Source organism: Stegostoma tigrinum, chromosome 9, assembly GCF_030684315.1.
Source record: "Stegostoma tigrinum isolate sSteTig4 chromosome 9, sSteTig4.hap1, whole genome shotgun sequence".
NCBI classification, from domain to species: Eukaryota; Metazoa; Chordata; class Chondrichthyes; order Orectolobiformes; family Stegostomatidae; genus Stegostoma; species Stegostoma tigrinum.
In genome coordinates this window covers 97,989,100-98,004,136 of record NC_081362.1, presented here as the reverse complement: position 1 = coordinate 98,004,136, position 15,037 = coordinate 97,989,100, and the positions used below count along the sequence as shown (strand labels likewise).

Here is a 15,037-nt window from a genome sequence, read left to right as displayed (position 1 = left end):
GGGGGAGCCAGTCAGTGTGGACTTTTAGAAAGCACTTGATGAAGTCCTGCACAAGAGATTATTGTACAAGATTAAAGAGCATAAGATTGGTGGAAGTATATTGAGATGGATAAGAAACTGGTTGACAGAGAAGAAACATAGTGTATCTATTAATGTGTCCTTTTCAAATCGGTAGGTAGTAAATAGTGGGTTGCCGAAGGGACTGGTGCTGGGACCCCAGCTATTCACAATATATATTAATGATTTGGATCAAAGAACAAAATGCAACATGCCCAAGTTTGCAGATAATACCGAGTTGGATGGGGAGGGTGAACTGTGACGAGAATGCAGGGATCTTTCGGCATGATCTGGACAGATTGAGTGAGTGGGTAAATCAATGGCAGATGCAGTATAATTTGGATAAATGTGAGATTATTCACTTTGGAAGCAAAAACAAGAAGGCAGATTACTACCTGATTGGCTGTAAATTGAGAGAGGGGAGGGGAGTATGCAGTTGGGACCTGGGTGTCCTTGTGCACTGTTCGCTGAAGGTAGGCATGCAGGTGCAGCAGGTGGTAAAGAAGGCAAATGGTATGTTGGCCTTCATTGTGAGAGGGTTTGAGTACAGGAGCAGGGATGTGTTGTTGCAGTGGTACAGGGCCTTGGTGAGACCACACCTAGAATACTATGTGCAGTTTTGGTCTCCTTTTCTGACGAACGATGCTCTTGCTCTCGAGAGAGTGCAACGAAGGTTTACCAGGCTGATTCCAGGGATGGTGGCACTGACATACAAGGAGAGATTGACTAGGACAGGATTGGTTTTGCTGGAATTCAGACGAATGAAGAGGGCTATCATGGAGACATATAAAATTCTAACAGGACCGGGCAGTCTTGATGCAGGGAGGATGTTCCTGATGGTGGGTGTGTCCAGAACCAGGGATCCCAGTCAGAGGATTTGGGAGAGTATTTAAGACAGAGATGAGGAGACTCTTCTTCATCCAAAGAGCAGTGAGTCTGTGGAATTCATTAGCACAGGAAGTAGTTGATGCCAAAATATGAATGTATTCAAGAGATGTCTAGATATAGCATTTGAGGTGAATGGGAACAAAGGTTATGTGGAGAAAGCAGGATTAGTCTGTTGAGTTGGACAATCAGCCATGATCGTGATGAATGGTGTGATAGATGCAAAGGGCCAAATGGCCTTCTCCTGTTCCTATCTTCTATGTTTCTATTTTTCTATGTGAGGCATGACCACTTCTTGACAAAGCCATGCTAACTTTTTTTTCCCATGTATTTGCAAGTACTCCACAATGCCATTCCATCATCGTGGACTCTCTAATCTTAGCAATGACAAAGGTCAGGCTAACTGGTGTATAGTTTCATGTCTTCTACCTTCCTCCCTTATTTAACAGAAGTGTTACATGAGCTATATTCCTGTCCACTGGCATCTTCAATGGTTCCAGTGCTTCATCAAGGTTCACCACCAATACCTCCACAGTCTCCTCAGCTGTCTCTTTCAGGACTCTGGGGGTGTAGTCCACCTAGCCTAGGTGATTCATCCACCTTCAGACTGTTCAGCTTTTACAGCACATTTTCCTTAGTGATGACCATTATATTCACATCAGCCCTCTGAGTCTCTTAAAATTCTGGTATATTGCTGGAGACTTCCAATGTGAAAGTTGACACAAAGAATCTATTTAGTTTCTGCACCATTTCTCTTTTCCCCATTCCTACCTTTTCAGCCTTATTTTCCAGTCCACTCTTGCAGCCCTCTTTTATATTAAGAGCTAGCTTACTTTCATATTTCTTCTACCCTCTTTTTTGCTTTTTCAGTTATCCTTTGCTGTTTTTTTAAAGGCTTCCCAGTCCTCTTGCTTCCCACTAATTTTCACCACATTGTACGTTTTTTTCTTTTGCTTTTATGCTGACCCTGATTTCCCTTGTCAGTCACAGTTTCTTCATCCTCTCCTTAATATCTTCCTTCCACCTCAGGATGAATTTCTGCTGTGTCTCCCAATTTACCCTTTCCAATCAATTCTGGCCAGCTCTTTCCTCATGTCTTTGTAGTTAATTTTGCTCAATTTTATTACTGTTGTATTTGATTGAATATTCTTCCCAGGATGAATTCTATGAGAGTATGGTCACAGCCCCTAGCGGTTCCTTCGTCTTAAGCTCCCTAATCAAGTCTGTCTTATTACACATCACCACATCTAGAATTGCTTGTTCGCTGGTGGGCTCTACCACAAGCTGCTCCAAAAGGCCATCTTGTGGACATTCCATGAATTCCTTATTTTGAGATCCACTGCCGACTTGATTTTCCCATCTACCTGTATATTGAAGCCTGCCATGATTATTGTCATAGTGCTTTTGGTACATGCCTTTTGTATCTCCAGATTTTTTTTAAAAATTTCCCTATATCCTGTATATTGCTAGGAGGCCTGTACATAACTCCCGTCAGGGCCTGTTTTCCCTTTGCTGGCCCACAACTCTACCCACACAGATTCTACACTTTCTGACTCTATATCATTTCTAATTTCATTTCTTACAAACAAGGCAACCCCATCCCCTCTGCCCATTTGCCTGACCTTTTGATAGAACGAGTATCCTTAGATATTTAGTTCCCAGGCCTGAACCCGTTGTAGCCACATTTCTGTGATACCCACAACATTGGACCTGGCAATTTCAATCCGCACTACAAGTTCATTTACCTTGTTTTGGAAGCTACATGAATTTAGTTCCCTCAGTTCCACATTGGCTGCCCTCCTTTTTGTAAGTTATCCCCTTATCTGCTGTGCCTGAAGTTAGATTCCTGACTCTTTCCATACGCTCTGTCCTATTTATTATTCTGGAAACTTTCACCCCTGCTGAGCACCCTTCCACCGTAACTCTTTCCATAATTTTCTTTGCAACTGAACCCATACCCCACTACTTAGTTTAAAGCCCAATCCACAGGCCTAGCTATGATTGTGCAGCACTCTGTTCCCAGTATGATTCCTGTGGAGCCCTTCCCATTGGAACAGCTCCCTCCTGCCCCAGTCCTGGTGCCAATGTCCCATGAATTCGAACCCATTTCTCCCACTTCAATTGTTTAGCCACACATTTACTGCTTTAATCTTGTTGACCCTGTGCCAATTAGCTTGTGGTATCAGGCAGTAATCCAGTAATTATTACCTTTTTGGTTATGCTTTTTAATTTAGCCCCTAGCTGCTCATATTCTCTCAGTAGAACTTCTTTGCACTTTCTACTGATATCATGGGCTGTGACAACTGGATCTTTCTCCTCCCACTCAAAGACATCCTGAACCCAGGCTCCAGGCAGGCAATACACTCTTCAAGACCCTCAATCATTTCCACAGGGAACAGTGTTCATCCCCCTGACTATACTATCCCCAATTACAACTACATTTCTCTTTCCTTTCTCCTCTTGAATGGCTCCCTGCACCACGGTGCTATGTTCAGTTTGCTCATCTTTCCTACAGTCCCACTCTCACCCATGGAGGGAGCAAGAATCTCAACCTGTTAGACAAGCTGAAGGGCTGAGACTCTTTCAGCACTGCCTCCTGGATCCCTCTACTTGCCTCACAAATAGTTGCACCCTCCTGTCCCTAACCACTGACCAAACTCGAGGTAGTTAATCTAAGGGGTGTAACTGAGCCCCTGAAACCCAGTGTCTGGGTAACTCTCCCCTTCCCTAATGTGTTGCAGTGTTTGATGCTGACATTCTAGTTCATCAACTCTGAGCTTGTGTTCCTCAAGCAACAACACTTATTACAGATGTAGTATCCAAGGTGGAGGATGGGAATAAATTGTGGTTGTAAAAGCTGTTGAGGTATTTTCAGTATTGGAGCTGGATTCCCTTAAATTCCAGGAGCAGTAATTACTATTTCATAACCTGTTACATTTTTTTGTAATGTTGCTAAAACAGATGAAAACAATGGCACTTTAAAAAGGGAGGAAGGAAGGCAAATGCAGCGCCCACATGGTGGGAAGTGAAACAACAGAGACAGATACTTGCACTGTGGTCAGACCCAGCAGCGAACCTTCACAGATACTGCCTGTGCTCTCTAGTATCAAGTATTTCTGGACATTGGAGTTTGTCTAAAATAAAACAAACCGTGAAATTCACAGCTGACCTTGGAGGAGCCTTTGTGGGGATATCACAGCATGGGAGCAGCAAAAGAACCATGGATGCTGCAAATCAGGACCAAAAAGAAAGTTGCTGGAAAAGCTCAACAGGTCTGGCAGCATCTGTGAAGAAAAAAACAGAGTGACCCTTCCTCATTACAGCTATGTTCAGCTGTTGAGTGGCTAAGTCGGTAGTTTTGTTTTGTAAATCTACAATAGTGAGGAGAGTGGGTTCTTTCACACAGCGGGTGGTGTGTATATGGAAGGAACTGCCACAGGAAATGGTGGAGGCTGGTACAATTACAACACTTAAAAGGCATCTGGATGGGTATATAAATAGGAATGGTTTAGAGGGAGATGGGCAAAATGCTGGCAAATGGGACTAGATTTATATAGGATATCTGGTCAGCAGAGGTGAGTTGGACCGAAGGGTCTTTTTCTGCCCTGTATATCTCTATGACTTTGTGACTACGAATGACGGTGGGGTTCACTATCTCCCACATCATGCAGTTACAACTGTAATATCACAAATGTTAACACTCCCCTGTCTGAGAACTAAAACTGAATCACCCAAAGGGGAGCACCTCACCCTATAATCTGGAAAAGGAGTGTGAAAAGTGGTGTAACCTGCCTTTCAGCAATTAGTAATAGTTAAATAAAATAACTCGCTGACACTCACTTTAAAGCCAACAAATAACATTTTATTCATCTAACTCTAACAGTGAACAAATTAACTAAACTATTAAAAAAACTGAATAAACCCCTTTTAACTACTAACTGTTCCTGAATCAAGCAAGATTCTAGTGGTATGCTATTCCAGTAAATAAAAGTCCCACTGTTATACAAAGTAAAAAAAAAGTCTGTCAAAATCACAGACAGGTTATTTGTCTATCAGAATGTTCTTTGCCTTCTCTGTCAATTCTTCTGTCTGGAATTGTTAACTAGTTATGCCATGGTTACCGTTGGTATTTAGATGGTGCTTTCTCCAAGACATAGAGAAGTCCATGAGAACCAGCGATTCTCTCTTGAGAGATGAGGGCTGTTCGCTCTGGCAGATGGCAGTTACCACTGGGCTTTGTCCAACTGTCCCTTTCTTTTATACCCTTGATGACATGTCGATATTTCTTACAACAGGATTGGTCCTATGTTGTCAAAAACATCAGATTTATATTTAATTTTTGTTGTTTTCAAGTGCCTAGTTCAAACTGATTGACTAAATTCAAAAATCTTGTTGCCTTAAAAACTGCTGCTTGGCCTGCTAACTGTATGGCCTTCTGATGCAAATATTTCAATTTGGACGCTCTGTGTGTATTTACAAACTTTCAAACTCAACTCACAGGCATTCAATTTAAATATCAGCCAGCATAAAAAGCGCATCATCTTTTAAAGGGACTACACCATGCTTTCCCCTCTCACATTTTACAAACACAAATTCCATCTTCCTGCCTCCCAAGCCACAAGTACTCCACCTGACTTCGCAACGACGACATATCACCTAGACTGGCATCTTCATTTTAATGTCTTATTCTTAATTTGACTTTTAAAAATTTTCGTACTGGTCCTTTAGTTTGTAGCCTGCAAATTGTTCCTCTAGTTCCCTTCAATCCTAAAGTAACCTATAATACATAGTCAAATTAGTACTTTTCACCAACCAATGAATTTACTGTGAGGTCACTCTTTTGTGCTGGTCCTCTGATTCTGGATTCAATTATCCTATACAAAAAAATTATAAATTATGAGCCCCTCATTCCTCTCTGCCCTGAATTTCCACTTTGCTATTGAATTGCCTGAACTATTACAGAGTTGGGCTGTGTCTCAGTCTGGATGGAATCTCTCCTTCCTGACCATGCAAAGGCCTCTGTGCTGTCTATGGCAAGGAGTTCCAAAGACTCTCAACCCTCTGAAAGAAGAACTTTTCCCTCATCTTGAGCTTAAATTGGTGCCACTTTAACATGACTATGCACCCTGTAGTCCTACACTCTCCAGTGAGGGTAAACATCCTCTCAGCATTTATCCTGTCAAGGCCATTAAGAATCCTGTATGTTTCAATGAGTTCATCCCTCATTCTTCTAAACACCAGTAGAGTACCAACCTCTTTAGCCTTTTTCATAAGACAATCTCTCCATATCAGGGACCATCTTAGTGAATCTTCTCTGAATTGCCTCTAATGAAGTGATACCTTTCCTTAAAGAAGGGGACCAGAACTGCTCTTGGTTCTCCAGAAGTGGTCTCCCCAGCTGCAGTAAGTATTCCCTACTTTGATACATAAACTACCTTGAAATAAGGGCCAATATTCTTCCTCAATAGTCTTCCTCAATACCTACTGCCTCTTCTGCTAGCTTTCTGTGTTTTGCACACAAATTCTCCCAAGTCCCTTTGTATTGCAGCTTTCTGCAGTTTGTCTCTATTTAAATTATATTCTGCTTTTTTGCATTTTCCCATGTGATACTTTATTTGCAATTTTTTGCCCGCTGACTTTACTGACCAATATTTCTCTGTAAATAGTGTGTGTTCCTCTTGCAGTTTGCCTTTCCATCTATCTCTGTGTCTTTACAAATGTGAGTGCAATACATTCACTTCCTTCTAATACTAACTCCAATTTCCCTGTAAGTCATGTTTTGGCCACCTTTCCTGTTATTAATTTGTGTACAAGACTGGAATGAACAATTGTCGTAGTTCACCTATACACTCTTTGAATGCAGTTCCCATTACCCCTATACTCTTTGAATGTTTGCTGTTGCCTTTCTACAATCATCCTTTTAAGTAATGCCCATCTCCCACACACCCCCACCACCAATCGATCATAACCAACTCTCACCTCATATCATTGTAATTTGCTCTATTTAGAGAGCACCGTGGCCTCAGATTTAGCAAATTCAGTTTTCATACTAATGAGGAATGCATGAGTGGCATAGTGGCTCACTCTACAAGGGATCCAGATTAGATTCCACCCTGAGGTAACAGTGTACAGTTTGCACATTCTCCCAGTCTCAGTATGAGCTTCCTCCGGGTGTTCTGATTTCCTCCCACCTTCCAAAGATGTGCAGGTTAGATTAGATTCCCTACAGTGTGGAAACAGGCCCTTCGGCCCAACAAGTCCACACCGCCCCTTTGCAGCATCCCACCCAGGCCCATCCCCCTATAACCCACACATCCCTGAACACTACGGGCAATTTCCCATGGCCGATCCACCTAGCCTGCACATCTTTGGACTGTGGGAGGAAACTGGAGCACCCGGAGGAAACCCACGCAGACACGGGGAGAATGTGCAAACTCCGCACAGGTTGGGTGGAGTAGAAGTGTTAAAGAAGAGGAAATCAGAACACCTGGAGGAAACTCATACTGAGACAGGAAGAATGTGCAAACTGTACACAGTTACCTCAGGGTGGAATCTAACCTGGATCCCTCGTACAGTGAGCCACTATGCCACTCATGCATTCCTCATTAGTATGAAAACTGAATTTGCTAAATCCGAGACCACGGTGCTCTCTAAAGAAGTGTTAGGAGGGTCGGTGTAGACTGCTGGGCGGAATGAACTGCTCCCACAAAGAATCTCAACAACTAGAGTATTAATCATTCCTTACTCTTTACACAGCATCCAGTTTAGGATGGCCTGTGCTCTTGTTGATTCCTCAACCTATTGGTAAAGAATACCATCTTGTATACAATTAAAGCCAACTCTAATTGTGGCTAGATAACAAGGTGTGGAGCTGGATGAAAACAGCAGGCTAAGCAGCATCTTAGGAGCAGGAAAGCTGACATTTCAGGTCTCGACCCGAAGGTCAGCCTTCTTGCTCCTGAGATGCTGCTTGGCCTGTTGTGTTCATCCAGCTCCACACCTTGTTATCTCAGATTCTGCATCTGCAGTTCCTACTATCTCTAATTGTGGCTAGGGTGTCCTTAATAAATGGAATCAAAAACACTTAAATGCCATTTCATGTGACACAATAATAGGTAGTTCCATTGTAGAATAATAAAACTGTACATATTGTATCTCATTTTGAATCTAGCTTTTTTGGAATTTGTAGTTTGCTACACTCGACATGGTGAAGTATATGCATTCAATTCTTAAACATTGCCACTTGGTGGTGCTGTTGGTAATATTTAAAATCATGATGTCTCTGAGCAGGCAAATACAAGATTTTGACCCAGGGAACATACCTAGAAATACAAGGTTGATATATGTTGGGAGGATAAGAAAAATGATACCTACATTAAAGCACACGAGCTGTAAAACTTCAGGCTCAGAATTAAACACATAGGTAGAAGGAAAACTAGTAAAATTCTTTGAGATGGTGCAGAGTGACTTAATATGATATAATGAATAAGATATTTTCATTATAAAATTGGTGAAGGTTAGTGGTGATAAAACAATTGGACACATCGTTCAACCTAACAAAAAAAGGCAAAGAAAGGGTGAAAGTTGAGTATGAGAGAAGGCTGGATAGAACGATAGTAAGTAGTGCATGTTTCCACAAGTAATTAAATAGGATAAAGACTTATTAAAGCTACACAAGTGAAAGCATAGAAACAAATGAACATAGGAATAGGAGTAGGCCATTCAGCCCCTCAAGTCTGCTTCGCCATTCAATAAAATCATCACCAATCTGCGGTCTACCTCTCCAGATGCCTGCCTTATGCCCATATCCTGTGGTACTCCCGCTTAATAAACATTTGCCTAGCTGAGATTTAAATTTAACAGTTGTGTTAACATCAATTGCTCTTTGAGGAAGAAAGTTCCAAACATCCATGAATCTTAGCATGTAGGAGTGCTTTGTAACATCTCTCCTGAATGGCCAGGCCCTAAGCATTAGACTATGGTCCCAGTTCCAAAATCTTCAAACAGTGGAAATAGTTTATCTTGATCTACACTGTCTTGCCCCATTAATATGCAGAAGACTTCTCTAGCCTGTTAAATTCTAGAGAATAAAGTCCCTCCCAGGGCCAAAATATCCTCCTTAAGGTGTGTGCCCAGATCTGCTCACAATGCTCTAAGTGGGGTTTAACGAGGGATTTATGCATCTGCAGCATAATGTCTACATCCCTATACTCCAGCTCTTCAGATATGAAAGCCAGCACTCCATTAACCTTCTTGACTATTTTCTGCACCTGTTCTTGGTATTTTAAGGAGATGTGCACCTGAATCCCCAAATCTTGTTGAGCATCCTCTGTATTTAACTTGGTGCTATATAAATAATACCCAGATCCAGTCAATTTTTGGCCCAAAATGGATAACCTTGCACTTATTTATATTAAAATCCATCTGCCATAGCTTTGTCTATTCACATCATCATCACAGACTTGAACATCATCAAAGACCCATCGCACCCTGGTAATGCTCTCCTACAACCTCTTCCATAAGGCAGAAGATTCAAAAGCCTGAACAAACTCACAAGCAGATTCAGGAACAGCTTCTTTCGGGCCATTATCAGACTGTTCAAGGGACTTTAACCTCAAATAATGTAACCTGCAATGTAACCCTGTATGCCTCTAAGTCTTTTTGATCTGCCTGTACCACTCATAAACAAAACATTTCCCTGTATTTTGGTGCATGTGACAATAAAATCAAAGTAAAAATAAAACCTAATCTATCAATTTCCTGCTGTAATTTTATGCTTTCATCGACACTATCTACAATGCTGGCCAATGTTGCATTGTTAATAAGTATTGTGAAGAGCTGACACCCCAAAACAGATCCCTACTAGTTATGCCTTGCCAGTTTGAATACTTACTCATTATTCAAACTCTCTGTTTTCTACCCATATCAGTAACTTACCCTCAATTCTATGGGCTTCCATGTTGGCTAGCAGTCTCTTCTTTGGGGCTTTATCAAAAGCTTTCTAAAAGCTCAAATCAAAAACAGCCATTGACTTACTTCTGTCCACCACCTTTGCCAACTCTTCAAAAACCTCTACGAGGTTTGTCAGGCATGGCTCACCCTTAACGACTCCATGCTGACTCTCTCTGATTAACTGAATTTTTTGAAGTGATCACTTACCCAATCCTTGATTGCTGACCACAATAATTTCCCCATCACAGATGTTAATCTAACTGGTCTATAAATCCTTAGATTCCCTCTGTTACCCTTCTTACAGAGCGAAGTGACATGTAGAAATTTCCATTCCAGAGCTACAACTCCTGAATGCAGGGAGCTATGAAAAATTATGGTTAGGGCATTGACATGTGCTGTCCTACCTCTTTTAACACCAGTGGATGGAAAAAAAAAGTTCTAGGGATCTGTCACTCTTCAGTTCCATTAATTTCCCATTATTGTTGATTTACTTCAGCTAATTTTATTTAGACTCTGTCCATGATCCTCTGTTAATTTCTTTGGGACATCAAGCAAGCTCTCCTCCTTTTTTGCGATGTATACTGAAGCAAAATAATTGTTCAGCATGACTGCCCTTTCCCCGTGGTCATTGACAATATCCCCTTTCGCAGCTTTCAATGGTCAATAGTACTGTTAGACAGCTACTTTCCTTAATATAACCATAAAATCTCTTCTTATTGTCGTTTATGTCCTTTGCAAGTTTTCTTCCAGAATTCTTTTTAACCAGTTTTATAAACTATTTTGTGGCCCTTTGTTGGTCTTTGCATTTGTCTCATTCTGTGGGATCTGGAAGGCGCTTTGCATTTTATAAGCTCTATCTTTGTTAAAATAAAATTATGCAGTCCCTTACCTAATTAGATGTACAGTGGCATTTTTTGATGAGGTGAAGCTTTTCTATCTCATGGGTACAAACTGTTTCTGAACAGCATTAAATGTTGCTTTGAAACCCTCCCGTGTTCCTTGATTGTTTTACCTATAACAGAGCTTCCCAGTTTACTGTGGATAATCTTTGCCTCATTCCATTAAAGTCTGCTTGACTTAAATTCAAAATTCTAGTATCTGATCTTTACTTTTCTCTTATAAACACTACATGAAACTTGATCATGTTAAGATCACTATTTGACAAGTGCTTATGAACAACTAGGACACTAATTAAATCAGGCTCAGTGCTCATTACCAGATCCAATGTTGCTTGATCCAATGTCACACCCAAGACATATTACTGAACAAAACTATCCCGGACACACTCTAGAAATTCACAACCTTCTGGCAGGTGCTTGCCTGTCTATCTCAGTCAATGTTAAGATTAAAACCCACCTGTTCTACCTTTGCTATGTTGCCGCCTAATTTCAGCCTTTATATAATCTAGTACTTCTGAGCTGTTACCAGGTGGTCTACCTATGACACTTATTGTGGTTTTAGTTCCTTTATTGTTTCTCAGTTCCATTTATGAGGTCCCCACTTGGTCCATTCCCCTCATTACATCCTCTCTCACCGTAGAAGTGATTTGTTTTTAATCAGCACTACTACTCCACCCCGCCTGCTGTTTTGACTATCCCTCCTGTGATCCTTATCACCTGACACATTCAGTTCCCAGTCGTCACCATCCTGATCATCATATCTCCATAATGGCTATATCATATCATAGTCTCCAATTTGAACCAATGCCTGCAGCTCACATAATTTGTTCCTTACACTTTGTGCATTTGTATAAAGAACTCTGATTTTGTTTTATGCTCTATCCTGTCCAGCATCTTTTTATTTATTTCTCCCTCCTGTCTTACTCAATACATTTTTTATAGTCATGCCTTGTTCATTAAACTGGCTCTGCTTTTCCAATCTATTAACCTCTACATTCTCCTCGTATGCTGCCCTGCCACTCCAGTTCTCACACTCCTGCCATACCGGTTTCAACCTTTTCAAGAGGCATGAATAAACTTTCCTGCAAGGATATTGGTGTCCCTCCAGTTTAAGTGCAATCCTCCCTTCTTGTACAGGTCCTACCTGCCCTTCAAGAGATTCTGATGATCCAGATATCAATATCCCTCCCCCTAAACTAGCTCTTTAGCCATATCTTTAGCTGTATTGTCTTCCTATTTCTGGTCTCTGGCTGTCCACTCTGTCTGTACCTCTGATCATTTTATACACATCTATCAAGTCACCTTTCACCATAGAATCCCTACATTGTGGAAACAGGCCCTTGGGCCCCAACAAGCCCATACCAAACCTCAGAGAATCCCAACCAGACTAATCGCCCGAAAAACCACGTAATCTACACATCCCTGAACACTATGGGCAATTTCCCATGGCCGATCCACCTAACCTGCACCTAATCTTTGGATTGTGGGAGGAAACCAGAGCACCCAGAGGAAACACTCGCAGACACGGGGAGAATGTGCAAACTCCACACAGATAGAATTGAACTCGGATCCCTGGCACTGTGAGGCAACAGTGCAAACCATTGACCCACCGTACCACCTCAACCTTTGTTGTTCGAAAGAGAAAAGCCCTAGCTCTCTCAACCTTTCCTCGTAAGACCTTCCCTCCATTCCAGGCAACATTCTGGTAAATCTCCTCTGCACCTTTTCGAACATTTCCACATCTTTCCTGTAATGAGGTCACCAGAACTGGACACAATACTCCAGATGTGGCCAAACCAGGCTTTTGTATAGCTGGAGCATAACTTCATGGCTCTTGAATTCAATCCCTCTATTAATGAAATCTTAACAACTCTATCCACCTGGGTGGCAGCTTTCAGGGAACTGTGAACATGAACCCCAAGATCCCTCTGCTCCTCCACACTGCCAAGAATCTTTCCATAATCCTGTATTTTGCTTTCAAATTTGTCCTTCCAAAATGAATTACCTCACTTTTTCAGGGTTAAACTCCATCTGCCTTCTCAGCCCAGCTCTGCATCCTATCAATGTCCCTTTGTAACCTAGAAGAGCCCTCCGCACTGTCTACAACTCGACCCACCTTCGTATCGTCTGTGAACTTGCTAATCCACACTTCTACTCCTTCATCCAAATCATTTACAAAAATCACAAATAGAAGAGGTCCCAGAACAGATCCTTGTGGTACACCACTCGTAACTGAGCACCATGTTGAATATTTTCCATCCACTACCATCCTTTGTCTTCTAAGGGTCAGCCAATTCTGAATCCAATCTGCCACATTTCTCCCAATCCCATGCCTCCTTACCTTCTACATGAGCCTACCATGGGGAACCTTATCAAACACCTTACTTAAATCCATGTATACCACATCCACTGCTCCACCTTCATCCATGTGTTTGGTCACCTCTTCAAAGAATTCATTAAGGTTTGTGAGGCATGATCTTCCCCTCACAAATCCATGTTGACTATCATGAATCAAACTGTGCCTATGCAAGTGATCATAAATCCTATCTCTCAGAGCCCTTTCCAATAGTTTGCTCACCACTGAAGTAAGACTAATGGGCCTATAATTTCTGGGGTTATCCCTATTTCCTTTTTTGGGCAAGGGAATGAAGCTTGCCTCTCTCCAATCTTCCGGCACTATACCCATAGAAAGTGAGGACAAAAAGATCATTGCCAACGGCTCTGCGATCACTTCCCTCACTTCCCATAGAATCCTTGGACAAATCCCATCAGGCCTGGAGAACCTATCTATCTTCAACTTCCTCAAAATTCCTAGCACATCTTCCTTACTAACATCAACCTCCTCTGGCTTACCTGCCTGTTTCACACTGTTCACCCCTTCAGCTAGGTCCCTCTCAGTTGTGAATACTGAAGAAAAGTATTCATTAAGGACCTCTCCCATCTCTTTAGGCTCTGTGCACAAATTCTCTTTACAAACCTTGATTGGCCCTACCCTTTCCCTGGTCGTTCTCTTATTCCTCACAGATGTGTAAATAGCCTTGGAGTATTCCTTGATCCTATCTGCCAAGGTTTTCTCATGTCCCCTACTAGCTCTCCTAAGCCCTTTCTTCAGCTCCTTCCAGGATAGCTTGTATCCCTCTGGAGCCTTTTCCATTCATTTGTTCCTAAACCTTCTCTAAGCATCTTTTGTTGTCTGCCTCTTCTGCTTTTTCAACTTTAATAAACACCACTTTTGGTCATTCTGTGTTTCACTCCTGGAGGTGCTCAGTTCCTAAGACACCTCAGCCATCCAGCTTTCTGTCTCAAAGAAAGGAAAAGTGAAGGGTCTAGGCCCGAAACGTCAGCTTTTGTGCTCCTAAGATGCTGCTTGGACTGTGTTCACCCAGCTCCACAGTTTGTTATCCAGTATCCCTACCTGATTCTCACCTAAAAATAATTTTTACTTGTTTCATTTTTGAACAGGAAAGGCTGGTTCTCTCGGTGCTACCACGTTTCATGATGCTGGAGATCATTAATGACATGTCTGATGCAGCAGAAAAACAAGGGGCATTCCACAAAATCTATGTTCACCAATATCAGAATGTAAGGTGAGTGCCTGTTGCTGAACTCTGAAATCAAGCTCAACACCAAGTGAAATGATGGGACCATGCATGTTGGGAGGAATCATTTGGGTACAGAAGGAGTTCAATTGTGCCATCAGAGAATGGGAATAGCTTAACTTTGTCTATCTAATCTGAATTTGCCATAATCTTGTGCACCTACGTTAAATCCCATCTCAATCTCCTGTGCTCCAACACATGAGCGTACAGGTTAGGAGCAGGAGTAACCCTCTTGGCCCCTTGAACTTTACCATTCAGAAGGATAGTAGCAAATCTGATTATTCTACATTGCCTCATACCCAGAACAACATTTCACTCCTTGCTTATCACAGGGGATAAGCCTAACTTTTCCTCCCTAACCAGATGGCTGAAATCTCCCATCTCTGGAATCATTCCAAAATGCCTTCTGTGCAGATTCTCATGGGCCCTTACATCATTCCTATAGTGTGCTTGATGCGTTACTGCTGTGTGAATCTCAACGATACATGGGGCCAAATGTCTATTAGTAGGAAGGCAGTGAAGTGGGAAGGCCTGTTAATGTTGGAAAGACAGATGATGGCAGTAATATGTAGTGGGGTATATGAATTGATGAGTGTTGGAAGATGATAAACAGGGAGAGCTGACGGGTATTGCTAGAATGAGGGA

The 15,037-nt window shown here is 41.9% G+C and overlaps 1 protein-coding gene across 1 annotated transcript in view; it reads left to right on the top strand.

The window, feature by feature from the left end:
- The window catches only part of LOC125455212 (adenylate cyclase type 8-like), a 163,959-nt gene that overhangs the window by 33,550 nt on the left and 115,372 nt on the right, over positions 1-15,037 (top strand). Inside the window, exon 3 of the mRNA XM_048536930.2 lies at positions 14,256-14,380. Within this exon, the coding sequence (XP_048392887.1) occupies positions 14,256-14,380 (125 nt within the window). The remainder of the gene's footprint in view (positions 1-14,255; positions 14,381-15,037) is intronic.